This window comes from Cherax quadricarinatus, chromosome 43 (assembly GCF_038502225.1).
Source record: "Cherax quadricarinatus isolate ZL_2023a chromosome 43, ASM3850222v1, whole genome shotgun sequence".
Taxonomy (NCBI): domain Eukaryota; kingdom Metazoa; phylum Arthropoda; class Malacostraca; order Decapoda; family Parastacidae; genus Cherax; species Cherax quadricarinatus.
Genome location: NC_091334.1, coordinates 27,957,497 through 27,979,649, shown reverse-complemented (window position 1 = coordinate 27,979,649; position 22,153 = coordinate 27,957,497). Strand labels below are relative to the sequence as shown.

At 46.2% G+C, this 22,153-nt stretch overlaps 1 protein-coding gene across 1 annotated transcript in view; it reads right to left on the bottom strand.

The window, feature by feature from the left end:
• Nucleotides 1-7,938: 7,938 nt before the first annotated feature.
• The window catches only part of LOC128694081 (uncharacterized), a 38,181-nt gene continuing 23,966 nt past the window's right edge, over nucleotides 7,939-22,153 (bottom strand). Inside the window, exon 2 of the mRNA XM_070093491.1 lies at nucleotides 7,939-8,406. Coding sequence (XP_069949592.1) covers nucleotides 8,308-8,406 — 99 coding nt within the window. The 3' untranslated portion in view covers nucleotides 7,939-8,307. The remainder of the gene's footprint in view (nucleotides 8,407-22,153) is intronic.

Here is a 22,153-nt window from a genome sequence, read left to right as displayed (position 1 = left end):
CCTGGAGTTTACCTGGAGAGAGTTACGGGTGTCAACGCCCCCGCGGCCCGGTCTGTGACCAGGCCTCCTGGTGGAACAGAGCCTGATCAACCAGGCTGTTGCTGCTGGCTGCACGCAAACCAACGTACGAGCCACAGCCCGGCTGGTCAGGTACTGACTTTAGGTGCTTGTCCAGTGCCAGCTTGAAGACTGCCAGGGGTCTGTTGGTAATTGTGGAAATTGGTGTCACGCCCCTTGTGCAGATATCCCAGAACTAGCTACAAGCAGTATTAAAACAGAGAAGTGTTTTTGGGTATGCCCAAATGAGGAAAATCTGTGGACTAAAATCACAAGGGTATTAAAAGAGGACAACATCAAAGCTGCTTTCATAGAAAACCTGGAAGCTTTCTACAACAGATGGGAACATAAAAAGTCTGGGCTGAATGGTACTGCCCTTGATACTGGCCATGTAGTCAGAAACTGTAAGGCTGGAGATGAAGTCCTGGTAGTCAGTAAATGTGGGGCTGATAGTGCTGTCCTGGGAGACAGTAATGGTGAAGCTGGATGTGCTGTCCTGGGAGACAGAAATGGTGAAGCTGGAGATACTGTCCTGGGAGACAGTAATGGTGAAGCTGGAGGTGCTGTCCTGGGAGACAGAAATGGTGAAGCTGGAGATACTGTCCTGGGAGACAGTAATGGTGAAGCTGGAGATTTTGTCCAGGTAGTCGGGAATTATACGCAGGAATACATATAAATGACCTCATAGGGGACAGGAGCCATAGTAGGGAAACAAGTGTAGTCAAAGATAAGATAAAACCAATATTGCAAACTAGAAGTACCGCAGGAAATAGCAAACAAGAGGACTCCAATAGCAATAGTGAGGATAAATTACCAAAAACAACTGGTGGGAGCTCCATTGTTGGTGCTAGGGAGGATAGAAGTAAGACAGGGAAACATGCACCAACAGGGAATACAGTCACTAGAAAATGCCATGCCCATATGACAACAGGAAAATGCAAACTCCCTTCCTGTAAGCTTTTTCACCCTGAAATGTGTACCTCTTCAGTACAGGAAAGACTGTGCTATAACTTAAATTGCCAGGCATACCATCTAAAGGGGACAAAAAGATACAAAACATCCAGGCCATGGGAAAACCTGGGTAGCCACAGCCACTCAAGAGGGAGAGGTTTTTTAGTGCCAGGAAGGAAAAAAAACTGGCAGGAAATGGCAGAAATCGTACACCAAATCCAGTCATTCCTGGAGTGGAACCACAGTCGATGGCCTCCACTCCAAACCAACAGATACAGATACTAATGCCGGAAAAAAAATCCCCCCCCCAGTACCAACAATACCACCAGTCCGATAACATTCTTCTTTGCAAATATACAGGGTCTAAACCATACCCCCGGCCGGGATTGAACCCGCGGTCATAGAGTCTCAAAACTCCAGCCCGTCGCGCTAGCCACTAGACCAGCTAGCCACAATAAGATTCATCCAACTAGGTATATTTCTACACCATAGGAAAGTTAGCACAGGCACCTCTGTGACCACAGAGGTGCCTGTGCTAACTTTCCTATGGTGTAGAAATATACCTAGTTGGATGAATCTTATTGTGGCTAGCTGGTCTAGTGGCTAGCGCGACGGGCTGGAGGTTTGAGACTCTATGACCGCGGGTTCAATCCCGGCCGGGGGTATGGTTTATTTGCAATCGTGTCATTACGATTTCTTAAGTCATACAGGGTCTAAAGCCAGCAACAAACAACAAAATACCTTTCATCCGTGGACTGCTTGCAGAGGCAAAGGCAATGTTCGCGGCTTTCACTGAGACCCACATAAAGGATCACTTGGACAATGAAATATGGATCCCAGGTTACAACCTATACAGATGTGACAGAGTGAACAGGCAAAAGGGGGGGGGGGGTTGGCCTGTACATTGCAGAGTCACTTGTTTGCACAGAACTGCTTAATGCCTCAAATGATGTAGTGGAAGTTTTAGCAGTAAAGGTCGAGAACCAAAACCTAGTCATTGTTGTAGTCTACAAGCCTCCGGATGCAACATCCCAGCAATTCCAGGAACAGCTGTTAAAAATTGACCACTGTCTGGAAAATCTTCCAGCTCCTGCACCCAACATCTTGCTCCTGGGGGATTTCAACTTAAGGCACCTAAAATGGAGGAATATAGCAAATAATATTGTTGCAGAAATAACACCAGGAGGCAGCTCTGATGAAAACTCACATTCACACGAGCTTTTAAATCTCTGCACAAAATTCAATTTAAACCAGCAAATAATAGAGCCTACTAGACTGGAGAATACACTAGACCTCATATTCACTAACAATGATGATCTGATAAGAAATGTCACCATATCAAAAACAATATACTCAGATCACAACATAATTGAGGTTCAGACATGTATGCGAGGAGCCCCAGACCCACAAAATGAGACTAGTCACGAGGGAGCATTCACCAAATTCAACTTCAATAACAAAAACATAAAGTGGGACCAAGTAAACCAAGTCCTAACCGATATAAGCTGGGAAGATATACTAAGCAACACAGACCCAAACTTATCCCTAGAACAGATTAACTCGGTGGCACTCGATGTATGCACAAGGCTTATTCCTCTAAGAAAAAGGAGGAGTAGATGTAAAATAGAAAAAGACAGGCGCTCCCTTTACAGGCGACGGAAAAGAATAACAGAGCGGCTAAAAGAGGTCAATATATCTGAAATGCGCAGGGAGACACTTGTCAGAGAAATAGCAAGCATCGAACTTAAGCTAAAAGAATCCTTTAGGAGTCAGGAATCGCGGGAAGAACTAAAAGCTATAAATGAAATCGAAAGAAACCCAAAGTATTTCTTCTCCTATGCCAAATCAAAATCGAGAACAACGCCCAGTATTGGGCCCCTACTTAAACAAGATGGGTCCTACACAGATGACAGCAAGGAAATGAGTGAGCTACTCAAGTCCCAATATGACTCAGTTTTTAGCAAGCCGCTAACCAGACTGAGAGTCGAAGATCAAAATGAATTTTTTATGAGAGAGCCACAAAATTTGATTAACACAAGCCTATCCGATGTTATCCTGACGCCAAATGACTTCGAACAGGCGATAAATGACATGCCCATGCACTCTGCCCCAGGGCCAGACTCATGGAACTCTGTGTTCATCAAGAACTGCAAGAAGCCCCTATCACGAGCCTTTTCCATCCTATGGAGAGGGAGCATGGACACGGGGGTCGTCCCTCAGTTACTAAAAACAACAGACATAGCCCCACTCCACAAAGGGGGCAGTAAAGCAACAGCAAAGAACTACAGACCAATAGCACTAACATTCCATATCATAAAAATCTTTGAAAGGGTCCTAAGAAGCAAGATCACCACCCATCTAGAAACCCATCAGTTACACAACCCAGGGCAACATGGGTTTAGAACAGGTCGCTCCTGTCTGTCTCAACTACTGGATCACTACGACAAGGTCCTAAATGCACTAGAAGACAAAAAGAATGCAGATGTAATATATACAGACTTTGCAAAAGCCTTCGACAAGTGTGACCATGGCGTAATAGCGCACAAAATGCGCGCTAAAGGAATAACAGGAAAAGTCGGTCGATGGATCTATAATTTCCTCACTAACAGAACACAGAGAGTAGTCGTCAACAGAGTAAAGTCCGAGGCAGCTACGGTGAAAAGCTCTGTTCCACAAGGCACAGTACTAGCTCCCATCTTGTTCCTCATCCTCATATCCGACATAGACAAGGATGTCAGCCACAGCACCGTGTCTTCCTTTGCAGATGACACCCGAATCTGCATGACAGTGTATTCCATTGCAGACACTGCTAGGCTCCAGGCGGACATCAACCAAATCTTTCAGTGGGCTGCAGAAAACAATATGAAGTTCAACGATGAGAAATTTCAATTACTCAGATATGGTAAACATGAGGAAATTAAATCTTCATCAGAGTACAAAACAAATTCTGGCCACAAAATAGAGCGAAACACCAACGTCAAAGACCTGGGAGTGATTATGTCGGAGGATCTCACCTTCAAGGACCATAACATTGTATCAATCGCATCTGCTAGAAAAATGACAGGATGGATAATGAGAACCTTCAAAACTAGGGAGGCCAAGCCCATGATGACACTCTTCAGGTCACTTGTTCTATCTAGGCTGAAATATTGCTGCACTCTAACAGCACCTTTCAAGGCAGGTGAAATTGCCGACCTAGAAAATGTACAGAGAACTTTCACGGCGCGCATAACGGAGATAAAACACCTCAATTACTGGGAGCGCTTGAGGTTTCTAAACCTGTATTCCCTGGAACGCAGGAGGGAGAGATACATGATTATATACACCTGGAAAATCCTAGAGGGACTAGTACCGAACTTGCACACGAAAATCACTCAATACGAAAGCAAAAGACTTGGCAGACGATGCACCATCCCCCCAATGAAAAGCAGGGGTGTCACTAGCACGTTAAGAGACCATACAATAAGTGTCAGGGGCCCGAGACTGTTCAACTGCCTCCCAGCACACATAAGGGGGATTACCAACAGACCCCTGGCAGTCTTCAAGCTGGCACTGGACAAGCACCTAAAGTCAGTTCCTGATCAGCCGGGCTGTGGCTCGTACGTTGGTTTGCGTGCAGCCAGCAGCAACAGCCTGGTTGATCAGGCGCTGATCCACCAGGCCTGGTCACAGACCGGGCCGCGGGGGCGTTGACCCCCGAAACTCTCTCCAGGTAAACTCTCCAGGTACTGTGAGAGCTTTATTATGAGACCTTTACTATTAGAGCTTTGCAGTTAGAGCTTTACTATTAAAGCTTTATTAGAGCTTTACTGTGAGCTTTACTATTTGAGCTTTACTGTGAGAGCTTTACTATTAAAGCTTTACTGTGAGAGCTTTCCTGTTAGAGCTTTCCTGTTAGAGCTTTACTGTGAGAGCTTTGCTGTGAGAGCTTTACTGTGAGAGCTTTACTGTGAGAGCATTATAAGATATTTATGAAAGGAAGCTTTATTATGAGACCTAACTTTATTAAGAGAGAGAGACTTTATTAAAAAGCTAGCTTTACCTCACTGAATTAAACATGAATAACCTCCCACAACTGTTTAAACCTACGGGTTTAGCTTCTTGTTGACTCGCCGGTGTTCTCCCGGGCCTCTTCCAGGTGGTGGCCCGGCCTTGACTCCCTTTCTAGGGAGTGGCCCGCCCTTGACTCCCTCTCTAGTGAGTGGCCCGGCCTTGACTCCCTCTCTAGGGAGTGGCTCGGCCTTGACTCCCTCTCTAGGGAGTGGTCCGGCCTTGACTCCCTCTCTAGGGAGTGGCCCGGCCTTCACCCCCTCTCTAGGGAGTGGCCCAGCTTTGACTCCCTCTCTAGGGAGTGGCCCGGCCTTGACTCCCTCTCTAGGGAGTGACCCGGCCTTGACTCCCTCTCTAGGGAGTGGCCCGGCCTTAACTCCCTCTCTAGGGAGTGGCCCGGCCTTGACTCCCTCTCTAGGGAGTGGCCCGGCCTTGACTCCCTCTCTAGGGAGTGGCCCGGCCTTGACTCCCTCTCTAGGGAGTGGCCCGGCCTTGACTCCCTCTCTAGGGAGTGTCTGAGACCCATGGGAGGAGGTACATGTACCTCATCTTTGGGACCAAGTGACCCCAGGCCTAGCCACAAGCTCTGGCTCAGGGACCTACTCTACCCTAGAAGGCCTGGGCATGGTGGGGATGCGGGTTTAGCTATTCTATTCTATTTGATTCGCCGGTATGGTGTCCCGGCCCGGGTCTCTTCCATTTTGGTGACCGGGCATTGGCTCCCCGGGTAGGGAAGTGTCGTTTATCTGTACTTGCACCTGCGTGGTGGGTCTTCAGCAGGAAGGGGGGGGTACCTCACCGGCCCTATGGCCAGATGGCGTACCAAACCTTAGTGTGCATTAACAGTGGCTGGTGTGCAGTGCAATGGAGGCCCAAAGCAGGCCCTCGCAGCAACTTTAGTGGGGGGGGCGGATTATGTGCAATGACTGGAAGTAAGGTTTCAAAGTCCCTGACAGCTAAGTACACAAGATGTGCTGCCTCATCCTCTCGGGCCTGCCCTACTGGGGTCATTGGGAAGTGTCTACGGCGAAGGGGCATCGTAGCTGGGCAGTCTAACAGGTAGTGCACCAAGGGCTTCGGAACCATTTGGTCACAATGGGCACAGAGCTCCTCTTGTGCCCGTTCAACAATCCGCGCAGTGGTGGGATACCCTAAGCGTAGGCGGTGGATATGCACCCTCAGTTCTCTGGACTGTGTCCGAATACTTGGAGGGGGAACCCTGTGGGTCGCCCTGACATACCAACAGAGGCTCCGTGAATCCCCAGGGTCAGGGAACGGGCACCTGGCCGCACCGACAGCCCACAGCGCAATCTGGCTGAGGCTGATGGAGATTGCAGCACGTGGCTGTGCCTCGAGGGTTGCAGTCCTAGCAGCCTCATCTGCAGCATCATTGCCAGGGATACCCACATGGCTCGGGATCCAGTTGATGGTAGCCCTGCGACCCTGGGCCATGAGAGTCTGCAGATCACCCCTGATGGAAGTGATCAAGTGTATGTTGTCCTTTGGCTCCCTGTGCATAAGCGCTTGGATCGCTGCTTTGGAATCAACGTGGATGATGGGGGGATGCTGATGGTCTGCAAGAGCATGCCGCAGAGCTTGTTGGATGGCAAAGAGTTCGGCCTGGAGGATGGTGCAATGGTCTGGGAGGCGCCAACCTGCTGTCAGATTGCTGTGGAACATCCCAGCAGCTGTGCGGCCTGCCACTGGGTCTCTGGAGCCATCAGTGTAATATGGCACACACCCTGGGCCTTCTACACCCACAATGCTAGCCGAGGCAAGGTGGTGCAGAATGTCCCGGGTGCAATGCCTCTTGCTGTCTGGTAGGGTTGTCCAGCGCACCGCACAGTTGGGGGTTTAGCGCTCTCCCACTTAATTAGCATGAAATAATATTTACTAACCCCAAACTTGTCTTCATTTATGTAAATTCTCTGGTAAGTATAAACATTTCTGCATACAAACAATAAATCAAATTTGTTTATGCACAAAATTTTCACAATCTTGTAAATATTTATACAATAATTATACAATCTCAAAAAATTACAAAATAGATTTTGTATAAAGTACATAAATTATGGGTGAACTTGTGTAGATTTTATATATACATTTATATATATATATATATATATATATATATATCTATATATATATATATATATATATATATATATATATATATATATATATACACACACCTCAAGTCATGTGGGTTTGAACACTATCTACTACATTAACATCATTTAACAATCAGCTGATAATTTACCAGATAATATTTTTTTTTAATTTTACAATAGTTTCTCCTGGTCAATTTTCACTCAGTTTAATACATCATAATTTTGGGGAGACTAAATGCAATGTTTTTTCTGTTACTTAAAAATAATAATTCTCATTGTGGCTTACATAAAGAGGTTGGTGTAGTAGATAGACTTGAAACTCCATTTCCTCCCATAGGTGACCCGTAGCTTGATGGTAGCGCACTCAGCTCACACACTCAGGTCCGGAGTTCGAATCCCCGGTACATGTACTTGTAGAAATAAAGATATTATATAATGATGTAGTAGATAGACTTGAAACCCCATTAACCAACCTTAATGACCTGCAGTTAACATTCCTTACCTTACTAACATCTCTTTAAATGCATTCCAAACCTGTTCTAAACGTGTCTTGAACATGTCTTAACCTCTTTTACCTTGGTTGATACATGTAACATGGCACATATACATAGATACATCCAATATGGATCATTATTATAATATTATATATATATATATATATATATATATATATATATATATATATATATATATATATATATATATATATATATATATATATATATATATATATATATATGCAAAAAGTACACACATATAAGGTATGTCAATGAACTTCAGTTTTTAGAAATAAAACTTGAGGCCTTTCAATAACTGAAGGAAATCTTTATCAATTCGTTCCTAGATTGATCGTTCCTCAATTGCGACACTTAGGACATCAATTTCCACTTGTTCCGATGCAGTTATTAACATATAAGCCTCTGAAGACATCGTTCAGAAGGTGAAAGGCCTCGGTATTTCTACTCGCCTGTTTGTGTATACATTGTGTGTTTGTGTATTGTAGGTGACACTTGGCACATTGGTCTCCTTATACGACGACCACTGAGTAACCTTGCAGCTAGTGCTGTTGGCTGTCTTCAGTGTTGAGAGTGGCTAGCAACAACAGCTGTTGCTGCTGGTGTTGCTGCTGATGCAGCAGTCAGTGCCTGCTGGAGGAACTAGCAGGTCGACCACTACAGCAGAAGACAGAGTAGCAGTTACTGGAGGTGCTGGTGTCTGGCAAGTTGACGCCCACCTTCTGTAAACACAGGCACTGAGTTAGCCACTACCAGTACACAACCAGGACCCACGCAGTACGGAACCAGTACAAACCCAGTACACATGTAGTAAAAAACCAGTACATGACCAGTAGAAACTACACAACCAGAACACACACACAGCACAGAACCAGTATACACCCAGTACAGAACCAATTCACACACCGTACGGAACCAGTACATAACCAGTAAATTACCACTACATAACCAGGGAATAACCAGTACACAACAAGATTACACGCAGTACAGAAACATAACACAACCGGTACATAACTAATACATGCTGGGAAGATATTCTAAACAACACGGATCCAAACTCTGTGGCGCTTGAGGTACATTTCTTTAAGATAAAACAAAGATGTAAATCAAAAGAGAGAGAGAGAGAGACGCTCCCTCTACAGGCGAAGGCGAAGAATCACAAACCTGTTCCAAGGAGCCACAGTCTATCTGGAACACGGGAAGAGGCACTGACTGAGGAAATAGAAAATATCAAACTAAAGTTAGAAGAATCATACAAGACCCAAGAAACGAACAGAAATTAAAGCCGTTAATGAAATTGAAAATAAAACAATTCTTTCGTTTTTGTCAATTTTTTGGCAAAAACCTCATCCAATATTGAACCCCTGATGATGATGATAATGATGATGATGATAATGATGATGATAATGATGATAATGGTGATGATAATGGTGATATCTTTACTTCTACAAGTACATGTACAAGGTATACAAGTACATGTACAAGGTATACAAGTACAGGTACAAGGTATACAAGTACAGGTACAAGGTATACAAGTACAAGGTATACAAGTACAGGTACAAGGTATACAAGCACATGTACAAGGTATACAAGTACAGGTACAAGGTATACAAGTACATGAACAAGGTATACAAGTGCATGTACAAGGTATACAAGTACATGTACAAGGTATACAAGTACATGTACAAGGTATACAAGTACATGTACAAGGTATACAAGTACATGTACAAGGTATACAGACCATAGCTGACATCAATAACATACTACTATATAGAAAGTCACTTGTTATGCAGAGCATTTCCCGCAAATTAGGTCAGTTTTGTCCCAGGATGTGACCCACACCAGTCCACTAACACCCAGGATGTGACCCACACCAGTCCACTAACACCCAGGATGCCACCCACACCAGTCTACTATCACCCAGGATGTGACCCACACCAGTCCACTAACACCCAGGATGTGACCCACACCAGTCCACTAACACCCAGGATGCCACCGACACCAGTCCACTAACACCCAGGATGTGACCCACACCAGTCCACTAATACCCAGGATGTGACCCACACAAGTCCACTAACACCCAGGATGCCACCCACACCAGTCCACTAACACCCAGGATGTGACCCACACCAGTCCACTAACACCCAGGATGTGACCCACACCAGTCCACTAACACCCAGGATGTGACCCACACCAGTCCACTAACACCCAGGATGTGACCCACACCAGTCCACTAACACCCAGGATGTGACCCAAACCAGTCCACTAACACCCAGGATGTGACCCACCCCAGTCCACTAACACCCAGGTACCCATTTTACTGATATGTGAACATAGATAACAGGCGTAAAGAAACACGCCCAGTATTTCTACACTCGCTGGGAATCAAACCCAGACACTCGCCGTGCGAGAGTTTTAGCCACCAGGCCACAGAACACCGTTCATCAACAACTGCAAGAAACTCCTTTCACGTGCCTTCAACCTTCTATAACGAGGAAGCATGGACACTGTCATCCCACAGGCACTAAATATAACGGATATAACCCACTCGGTAAAGTTCACAGTTAAGTAATTGCTAAGACTTATCGACCGATTGCACTAATTTCCCACTTGATAAAAATGTCTGAATGGGTTCTAGGAAGCAACTTTATCAAGCACTTGGATAAATAACAATTACAACCCAGGACAACACGGGTTTATAGCAGGTCACTCCTGCCTGTCCCAGCTACTGGACCACTATGACAAGGTCCTGGATGCTCTGGAGGATAAACAAAATACAGATGTAGTTTACACAGACTTTGCGAAAGCTTACGACAAATGTGACCATGGTGTAATAACACACAAAATATGTGATAAAGGAATAACAGGAAAAGTTGGTAGATGGATCTATAATTTCCTAACAAATCGAACACAAAGAGTAGTAGTAAACAGAGTAAAATCAGGGGCAGCAACAATGAGAAGCTGTTCCACAAGGCACAGTACTCGCCCCCATCCTGTTCCTCATCCTCATGTCTGGGATAGACAGAGATGTGAGCCACAGTCACGGTCTTTAAAGGGACCACAGAAAAAAAAATATGATGTTCAGTGAGGACAAATTTCGATTATTCCACTATGGAAAACTCGAGGAAATAAAAACTGCATCGGAGTAAACTAATGTGAAGGACCTGGGAGTGATAATGTCAGAGGATCTCACGTTCAAAGATCACAACAATGTATCTACTACATCTGGTTGGAAAATTATAGGCTGGATAATGAGTGTTGCGAATAAGAAATTTTATAGAAAAGTTCAGAATGTGGCCTGTTACCATTTATTTCTTATGCAACAAGATTTTTGGATCCCAGTTATTTAAAGGTATTTTAGAGTCTAGGGGAAATAATTTCAACTGGGAAACTCCATAGAATAATATTCAAATTTATTAATGTATTTAAATACAATACTTCATCTTCTCTTTGTAGTTAATGTAACTTAATACTTTGTACAATAAATTTACCATATACATTTAGTTCAAAATCATGGAAAGTTACATTAATAAGGAAGTTTAATTATTCTTCCTGTAATTAAGATTTCAATAACATTTACGTCTTTGTCTTAACAAGACTGTAGACTCAAAATACAAAAGGTACAAGATTTAACAAGACCTTTGAATCTGGCCGTAAAGTATCTCTATGGATTACTGAACTGACCAAGAATATAAATATTAAAAGAATCTTTCAGAGTAATGAGGAACAAACTGAGTCAGCTCTAGAGTCCAATTCTCAAAACCATTCAAACTGTACACCGTAAGAGCCAATATATGATCAGTTGTCAGGGCTAGAGCAGGGAGCAGACTGACTACTTGCCAGTCTGTTGATCAGTTGTCAGGGCTAGAGCAGGGAGCAGACTGACTACTTGCCAGTCTGTTGATCAGTTGTCAGGGCTAGAGCTGGGAGCAGACTGACTACTTGCCAGTCTGTTGATCAGTTGTCAGGGCTAGAGCAGGGAGCAGACTGACTACTTGCCAGTCTGTTGATCAGTTGTCAGGGCTAGAGCAGGGAGCAGACTGACTACTTGCCAGTCTGTTGATCAGTTGTCAGGGCTAGAGCTGGGAGCAGACTGACTACTTGCCAGTCTGTTGATCAGTTGTCAGGGCTAGAGCAGGGAGCAGACTGACTACTTGCCAGTCTGTTGATCAGTTGTCAGGGCTAGAGCAGGGAGCAGACTGACTACTTGCCAGTCTGTTGATCAGTTGTCAGGGCTAGAGCAGGGAGCAGACTGACTACTTGCCAGTCTGTTGATCAGTTGTCAGGGCTAGAGCAGGGAGCAGACTGACTACTTGCCAGTCTGTTGATCAGTTGTCAGGGCTAGAGCAGGGAGCAGACTGACTACTTGCCAGTCTGTTGATCAGTTGTCAGGGCTAGAGCAGGGAGCAGACTGACTACTTGCCAGTCTGTTGATCAGTTGTCAGGGCTAGAGCAGGGAGCAGACTGACTACTTGCCAGTCTGTTGATCAGTTGTCAGGGCTAGAGCAGGGAGCAGACTGACTACTTGCCAGTCTGTTGATCAGTTGTCAGGGCTAGAGCAGGGAGCAGACTGACTACTTGCCAGTCTGTTGATCAGTTGTCAGGGCTAGAGCAGGGAGCAGACTGACTACTTGCCAGTCTGTTGATCAGTTGTCAGGGCTAGAGCAGGGAGCAGACTGACTACTTGCCAGTCTGTTGATCAGTTGTCAGGGCTAGAGCAGGGAGCAGACTGACTACTTGCCAGTCTGTTGATCAGTTGTCAGGGCTAGAGCAGGGAGCAGACTGACTACTTGCCAGTCTGTTGATCAGTTGTCAGGGCTAGAGCAGGGAGCAGACTGACTACTTGCCAGTCTGTTGATCAGTTGTCAGGGCTAGAGCAGGGAGCAGACTGACTACTTGCCAGTCTGTTGATCAGTTGTCAGGGCTAGAGCAGGGAGCAGACTGACTACTTGCCAGTCTGTTGATCAGTTGTCAGGGCTAGAGGAGGGAGCAGACTGACTACTTGCCAGTCTGTTGATCAGTTGTCAGGGCTAGAGGAGGGAGCAGACTGACTACTTGCCAGTCTGTTGATCAGTTGTCAGGGCTAGAGCAGGGAGCAGACTGACTACTTGCCAGTCTGTTGATCAGTTGTCAGGGCTAGAGCAGGGAGCAGACTGACTACTTGCCAGTCTGTTGATCAGTTGTCAGGGCTAGAGCAGGGAGCAGACTGACTACTTGCCAGTCTGTTGATCAGTTGTCAGGGCTAGAGCAGGGAGCAGACTGACTACTTGCCAGTCTGTTGATCAGTTGTCAGGGCTAGAGCTGGGAGCAGACTGACTACTTGCCAGTCTGTTGATCAGTTGTCAGGGCTAGAGCTGGGAGCAGACTGACTACTTGCCAGTCTGTTGATCAGTTGTCAGGGCTAGAGCTGGGAGCAGACTGACTACTTGCCAGTCTGTTGATCAGTTGTCAGGGCTAGAGCTGGGAGCAGACTGACTACTTGCCAGTCTGTTGATCAGTTGTCAGGGCTAGAGCTGGGAGCAGACTGACTACTTGCCAGTCTGTTGATCAGTTGTCAGGGCTAGAGCTGGGAGCAGACTGACTACTTGCCAGTCTGTTGATCAGTTGTCAGGGCTAGAGCTGGGAGCAGACTGACTACTTGCCAGTCTGTTGATCAGTTGTCAGGGCTAGAGCAGGGAGCAGACTGACTACTTGCCAGTCTGTTGATCAGTTGTCAGGGCTAGAGCAGGGAGCAGACTGACTACTTGCCAGTCTGTTGATCAGTTGTCAGGGCTAGAGCAGGGAGCAGACTGACTACTTGCCAGTCTGTTGATCAGTTGTCAGGGCTAGAGCAGGGAGCAGACTGACTACTTGCCAGTCTGTTGATCAGTTGTCAGGGCTAGAGCAGGGAGCAGACTGACTACTTGCCAGTCTGTTGATCAGTTGTCAGGGCTAGAGGAGGGAGCAGACTGACTACTTGCCAGTCTGTTGACGCGTCGTCATGTTGGATCACCTGACCCACGTCAGTCAGCCAGACATAAACAATTGAACAATTCACCGGATGGTTCCGAGACTTAAACTCTATATACACAAGAAATCCTACCTAACAATAATAATAAAATAATAGTGATAATAACAACAAAATAGTGATAATAGTGATAATAACGATAATAACGATAATAACGATAATACCATGGTATTTTTCATATATTAACAGATAATAATATAAGGCCGAAAGTCTCTATTTTAGCTATAAACGGGGACTTTCGCGCTATAATATTAAGTGATGAACATATGCTCTTACAATAGTTAAATAACACAGGATGACCAATTTCGAAGATATAACAATGAGAACCTTCAAAACTAAGAAAACCAAACCAATGATGATTCTCTTTAAATCGCTTGTTCTCTCTAGGCTGGAATATTGCTGTACACTAATGTCCACCTTGAAGGCTGGCGACATTACAGACTGTGAACTTCACGGCACTTATAAGTACAATAAAGTACCAGAATTACTAGGAATGGCTGAAGTTCCTTGACCTGTGTTCCTTGGAATGCACCCGAGAAAGATACATCATAATATACACTTGGAAAATCCTAGAGGGATTGTCGTTGGGGTTCGTTGGAGATTAGATGGTTGCAGTTAAACACACTGGTTGGATGGTAACACTATATATTGCAGAGTATAAAGGGGTAGTGGGAGAGAGAGCCCAGCCTTACCTGTGTCTTCTATGGGCCTATGCGACCAAATGAGAAAGATCCCAGGAGGGAAGCGCTCACCCAGCCTCACGTGACGTCACACAAACTAGTCACTGGGCCTAGCAAGGGGTCGTGTATATTAAACATGTGGATGGTACTATGATACACAGATGCCATAACATATACGGGATCAGCAACTATGCTGACAGGATTAGTACCAAACTTACACACGAAAATCACTCCCTGTGAAAGCAAAAGACTTGGCAGACGATGCAACATCCCCCCAATGAAAAGCAGGGGCGCCACTAGCACGATATGAGACAACACAATAAGTGTCAGGGGGCCAAGACTGTTCAATTGCCTCCCAGCATACATAAGGGGGATTATCAATAGTCCCCTGGCTGTCGTACGAATGGTATATAATACCGACAAGATGATTCTTTCAGAATCTCCACGACTATGGTGCTGTTCGCACCTACTCCTAGGTTGAGGGACTGATTACCTCATCTTCTGTACATAGTTCTACTGTCTTCAAGTTATGTCCTGGAATTTGTATTGATAAAGCCACTGGATGGCGAAACGTCTACAATAAAGATACCCAGATGTTGCACATGTGTCTTACTCTCCCCTGGCTGTCGTCAAGACCCCTGGCTGTCTTCAAAACCCCTGGCTGTCGTCAAGACCCCTGGCTGTCTTCAAAACCCCTGGCTGTCTTCAAGACTCCTGGCTGTCTTCAAGAAGGCACTGGTCAAGCACCTAAAGTCAATACCTGACCAGCCAGGCTATGGTTCGTACGTTGGTTTATGTGCGACCAAGAGTAACAGCCTGGTTGATCGGGCCCTGATCCACCACGAGGCCTGGTCCCAGACCGGGCCGCGGGGGCGTTCACCCCCAAAGCCTCTTCCAGGTACACAACTAGTATACAACCAGTACACACCCTGTACAGAACTCGTTCTCATCCTGTACACAACCAGTACACAGCCATTACACATAGAATACCTCTCTCTCTCTCTCTCTCTCTCTCTCTCTCTCTCTCTCTCTCTTCTCTCTCTTTCTCTCTCTCTCTTGTCTCTCTCTCTTCTCTCTCTCTTCTCTCTCTCTCTCTATCTCTCTCTCTCTCTTTCTCTCAAAAATCAATCTTCCATTAAACAATTACCTTCTTCAATCTATATAATAGACCAAGACTTGTTAATTCTGGTAATGGTGTGGTGGTGGTTGTTGTGGCTGTGATGGTGGTGGTGGTGGTTGTGGTGGCTGTGATGGTGGTGGTTGTGGCTGTAATGGTGGTGGTGGTGGTTGTTGTGGCTGTGATGGTGGTGGTTGTGGCTGTAATGGTGGTGGTGGTGGTTGTTGTGGCTGTGATGGTGATGGTGGTTGTGGCTGTGATGGTGATGGTGGTTGTGGCTGTGATGGTGGTGGTGGTGGTTGTGGCTGTGATGGTGGTGGTGGTGGTTATGGCTGTGATGGTGGTGGTTGTGGCTGTGATGGTGGTGGTGGTGGTTGTGGCTGTAATGGTGGTGGTGGTGGTTGTTGTGGCTGTGATGGTGGTGGTTGTGGCTGCAATGGTGATGGTGGTGGTTGTTGTGGCTGTGATGGTGATGGTGGTTGTGGCTGTGATGGTGATGGTGGTTGTGGCTGTGATGGTGGTGGTGGTGGTTGTGGCTGTGATGGTGGTGGTGGTGGTTATGGCTGTGATGGTGGTGGTTGTGGCTGTGATGGTGGTGGTGGTGGTTGTGGCTGTGATGGTGGTGGTGGTTGTGGCTGTGATGGTGGTGGTGGTGGTGGTTGTGGCTGTGATGGTGGTGGTGGTGGTTGTGGCTGTGATGGCGGTGGTGGTGGTGGTTGTGGCTGTGATGGTGATGGTGGTTGTAGCTGTGATGGTGATGGTGGTTGTGGCTGTGATGGTGGTGGTGGTGGTTGTGGCTATGATGGTGGTGGTGGTGGTTGTGGCTGTGATGGTGGTGGTGGTGGTTGTGGCTGTGATGGTGATGGTGGTTGTGGCTGTGATGGTGGTGGTGGTGGTTGTGGCTGTGATGGTGGTGGTGGTGGTTGTGGCTGTGATGGTGGTGGTGGTGGTTGTGGCTGTGATGGTGGTGGTGGTGGTTGTGGCTGTGATGGTGGTGGTGGTGGTGGTTGTGGCTGTGATGGTGGTGGTGGTGGTTGTGGCTGTGATGGTGGTGGTGGTGGTTGTGGCTGTGATGGTGGTGGTGGTGGTTGTGGCTGTGATGGTGGTGGTGGTGGTGGTTGTGGCTGTGATGGTGGTGGTGGTGGTTGTGGCTGTGATGGTGGTGGTGGTGGTTGTGGCTGTGATGGTGGTGGTGGTTGTGGCTGTGATGGTGGTGGTGGTGGTGGTTGTGGCTGTGATGGTGGTGGTTGTGGCTGTGATGGTGGTGGTGGTGGTGGTTGTGGCTGTGATGGTGGTGGTGGTGGTGGTTGTGGCTGTGATGGTGGTGGTGGTGGTTGTGGCTGTGATGGTGGTGGTGGTGGTGGTTGTGGCTGTGATGGTGGTGGTTGTGGCTGTGATGGTGGTGGTGGTGGTGGTGGTGGTGGTGGTGGTGGTTGTGGCTGTGATGGTGGTGGTGGTGGTTGTGGCTGTGATGGTGGTGGTGGTGGTTGTGGCTGTGATGATGGTGGTGGTGGTTGTGGCTGTGATGGTGGTGGTGGTTGTGGCTGTGATGGTGGTGGTGGTGGTTGTGGCTGTGATGGTGGTGGTGGTGGTTGTGGCTGTGATGGTGGTGGTGGTGGTGGTTGTGCCTGTGATGGTGGTGGTGGTGGTGGTTGTGCCTGTGATGGTGGTGGTGGTGGTTGTGGCTGTAATGGTGGTGGTGGTGGTGGTTGTGGCTGTGATGGTTGTGGTGGCTGTGGCTGTGATTGTGGTGGTTGTGGCTGTGATGGTGGTTGTGGTGGTGGTTGTGCCTGTGATGGTGGTGGTGGTGGTTGTGGCTGCGATGGTGGTGGTGGTGGTTGTGGCTGTGATGGTGGTGGTGGTGGTGGTTGTACCTGTGATGGTGGTGGTGGTTGCGGCTGTGATGGTGGTGGTGGTGGTGGTTGTACCTGTGATGGTGGTGGTGGTTGCGGCTGTGATGGTGGTGGTTGTGGTTGTGGCTGTGATGGTGGTGGTCGTTGTAGCTGTGATGGTGGTGGTGGTTGTAGCTGTGATGGTGGTGGTGGTGGTTGTGGTTGTGATGGTGGTGGTGGTGATAGTAATGGTAGTAGTAGTATAATCACAAGTACTACTAATAGTTGTAGTAGTAGTAACAGCAGTAGTAATGACAGTAGTAGTGGCAGTTATACTAGTAGTAACAGCAGTAGTAATGACAGTAGTAGTGGCAGTTATACTAGTAGTAACAGTAGTAGTAGTAATGACAGTAGTAGTAGCAGTTATACTAGTAGTAACAGCAGTAGTAATGACAGTAGTAGTAGCAGTTATACTAGTAGTAACAGTAGTAGTAGTAATGACAGTAGTAGTAGCAGTTATACTAGTAGTAACAGCAGTAGTAATGACAGTAGTAGTAGCAGTTATACTAGTAGTAACAGCAGTAGTAATGACAGTAGTAGTAGCAGTTATACTAGTAGTAACAGCAGTAAAGTAGTACTAGTGGTAACATATAAATATATTTCAGAGACTCAGTGTTGCGATCCAGAGGGGAAATGCCTGCAGCATTCTGGGCAGGCATCCCACCGCCGCGGAACTGGACCAAGTATTCCAGATGTAGTTCTGAGTTGTTGTCTTTGTTGTTCTATTTTTGTCATTGTATTTTGTCTTCAAATAAATATAGGGAGTGGTAGAAGTAGGGAATATTCTAGCAGCTCAGGGGAGAACCTTCAGTTTTCCCTGAAGCAAGTGTGTGTGTACTCACCTATTTGTGGTTGCAGGGGTCGAGTCTTAGCTCCTGGCCCCGCCTCTTCACCGGTTGCTGCTGGGTCCTCTCTCTCCCCGCTCCATGAACTTTATCAAACCTCGTCTTAAAACTATGTATGGTTCCCGCCTCCACTACGTCACTTTCTAGGCTATTCCACGGCCTTACAACTCTATGACTGAAGAAATACTTCCTAATATCTCTTTGACTCATCTGTGTCTTCAACTTCCAATTGTGATCTCTTGTTTGTGTCCCCTCCCTGGAACATCCTGTCTTTGTCCACCTTGTCTATTCTGTGCAGTATTTTATATGTCATTATCATGTCTCCCCTGACCCTCCTGTCCTCCAGTGTCGTCAGGCCGATTTCCCTTAACCTTTCTTTATAGGACATTCCCCTTAGCTCTGGAACTAACCTTGTCGCAAACCTTTGCACTTTCTCTAGTTTCTTGACATGCTTTATCAAATGCGGGTTTCACCCTTCCGTGGAAGATGTGTTCATTTAATATCACATACCATTGTATCAATCGCATCTGCTAGAAAAATGACAGGATGGATAATGAGAACCTTCAAAACTAGGTTGGCCAAGCCCATGTTGACACTCTTCAGGTCACTTGTTCTATCTAGGCTGGAATATTGCTGCACACTAACAGCACTTTTCAAGGCAGGTGAAATTGCCGACCTAGAAAATGTACAGAGAACTTTCACGGCGTGCATAACGGAGATAAAACACCTCAATTATTGGGAGCACTTGAGGTTCCTAAACCTGTATTCCCTGGAACGCAGGAGGGAGAGATACATGATTATATACACCTGGAAAATCCTAGAGGGACTAGTACCGAACTTGCACACGAAAATCACTCACTACGAAAGCAAAAGACTTAGCAGACGATGCACCATCCCCCCAATGAAAAGCAGGGGTGTCACTAGCACGTTAAGAGACCATACAATAAGTGTCAGGGGCCCGAGACTGTTCAACTGCCTCCCAGCATACATAAGGGGGATTACCAACAGACCCCTGGCAGTCTTCAAGCTGGCACTGGACAAGCACCTAAAGTCAGTTCCTGATCAGCCGGGCTGTGGCTCGTACGTTGGTTTGCGTGCAGCCAGCAGCAACAGCCTGGTTGATCAGTCTCTGATCCACCAGGAGGCCTGGTCACAGACCGGGCCGCGGGGGCGTTGACCCCCGAAACTCTCTCCAGGTAAACTCCAGGTATACCTGCAAGTCCCTCCCAAGAAGCTCATTGCTAGTAATCCCTTCCTTAAATCTCGTTAGAGCAACTGCTCAAGAAGAAATTTCTCACCTAGCTGGTAGTAACAAGTTATCACAAGTTATATACACTGATGGATCTAAACAGGAGTCTTCTGGCAGGGCTGCATCTGCTCTTGTTGCCACCTCCCTAGTTAAGAACCATAATAAATTTGTTGAGTTAGGCATAAGAATTAACAACTGGGCGTCTACTGCAAACTGAATTATTTGCAATCCTAATGGCGCTAAAGCTAACCTATGACACTGAGCTTGACTCTATCATCATTACTGATTCTATGTCATCATTGAATGCTCTTGACTCATATAATGACTCCAACAACATGCTCATTGGAGAAGCCAGGTATAGATACTCAAAAATTAGGGACAAAGGAATTAATGTACAATTGCTATGGATCCCATCACACATTGGATTACTCCTTCATGATAAAGTTGATATGTTAGCCAAGAAGAGTACCCAGAAGGAGAATGTAGAATATAACTTTGGTATAACTGTGTCTAGCATTAGCAATAATATTAGGAGAGAAGTAAATAATGAAAATGATTGTTATAGGAATGCAGTTAGAAGTCTGAGTAGATCTATAACCCACTATGATAACATGAACGTAGATAAGTATGTTTATGGAGCAACTTGCAATGTGAACACTGACTGATGTTGTAGTGGCCAGGCTTAGGCTTGGTTACAAGTACTGACTGATGTTGTAGTGGCCAGACTTAGGCTTGGTTACAAGTGCTGACTGATGTTGTAGTGGCCAGGCTTAGGCTTGGTTACAAGTACTGACTGATGTAGTGGCCAGACTTAGGCTTGGTTACAAGTACTGACTGATGTTGTAGTGGCCAGGCTTAGGCTTGGTTACAAGTACTGACTGATGTTGTAGTGGCCAGACTTAGGCTTGGTTACAAGTACTGACTGATGTTGTAGTGGCCAGACTTAGGCTTGGTTACAAGTACTGACTGATGTTGTAGTGGCCAGGCTTAGGCTTGGTTACAAGTACTGACTGATGTTGTAGTGGCCAGACTTAGGCTTGGTTACAAGTACTGACTGATGTTGTAGTGGCCAGGCTTAGGCTTGGTTACAAGTACTTCTGGCAGTTTGGGAGACACACAGACGATGATCAAACTAAATGTAAATTATGTGATCAGGCATATGGTCACTCTCTTGAACACTATGTGCTTAATTGTCCACTTATTGAGGAATACAGAGACAGACAGTATAATAACCTATGTGACATGTCAAGATATCTTATTAATGAAAATAAGATACCAGATATACTAAGCAAATTTCCTAAATTTGCTTGTAACAGATAAGTGAACTATAGATATGTAGATATAAATCCATATGTATTCCTGTTAACCCTTTGGGGCCTAGTTCCTAGGCCTTTTGTGTATCCATATGCTCTTGTGCTACCGTCCACAGGATGGATAAGGGGTGCACAATAAACTAGCCACTTCGGTGGCAAAATCTAAATGTTTATCAAATGCGGGTTTCAAACAGGTGCTGCATACTCCAGTATGGGCCTGACGTACACGGTGTACAGTGTCTTGAACGATTCCTCACTAAGGTATTAGAACGCTGTTCTCAGGTTTGCCAGGCGCCCATATGCTGCAGCAGTTATCTGGTTGATGTGTGCTTCCTGAGACATGCTTGGTGTTATACTCACCCCAAGATCTTTCTCCTTGAGCGAGGTTTGCAGTCTTTGGCCACCTAGCCTATACTCTGTCTGCGGTCTTCTGTGCCCTTCCCCTATCTTCATGACTTTGCATTTGGCGGGATTAAATTCGGGAAGCCAGTTGCTGGACCACATGTCCAGTCTGTCCAGGTCTCTTTGAAGTCCTGCCCGGTCCTCATCTGATTTAATTATCCTCATTAACTTCACATCGTCTGCGAACAGAGACACTTCTGAGTCTAACCCTTCCATACTGTCGTTCACATATACCAAAAATAGCACTGGTCCTAGGACTGGCCCCTGTGGGACCCTGCTCGTCACAGGTGCCCACTGTGATACATCATTACGTACCATGACTCGTTGTTGCCTCCTTGTCAGGTATTCTCTGATCCATTGCAGTGCCCTTCCTGTTATATGTGCCTGATCCTCTAGCTTCTGCACTAATCTCTTGTGAGGACTTGCGTCAAAGGCCTTCTTGCAGTCCAAGAAGATGCAATTAAACCACCTCTCTCTCTCATGTCTTACTTCTGTTACTTTATCATAAAACTCCAGAAGCTTTGTGACACAGGATTTTCCTTCCATGAATCCGTGCTGGCTGGCATTTATACTCTTGTTCCGTTCCAGGTGCTCCACCACCCTCCTGATAATCTTCTCTATAACTTTGCATACTATACACGTCAGTGGCACAGGTCTATAGTTTAGTGCCTCTTTTCAGTCTCCTTTTTTAAAAATGGGAACTACATTTGTCATCTTCCATACCTCAGGTAGTTGCCCAGTTTCCAGGGACGTGTTGAAGATTGTGGTAAGTGGCACACACAGCATATCCGCTCCCTCTCTAAGGACCCATGGGGAGATGTTGTCCAGTCCCATTGCCTTTGAGGTATCGATGTCCCTTAGCAGTTTCTTCACCTCCTCATCAACTGTATGTATGTCGTCCAACACTTGTTGGTATATTCCTTGCTGGTGTCCCCATCTGGTCTGTCCCCCGAGAGGCCTTCCT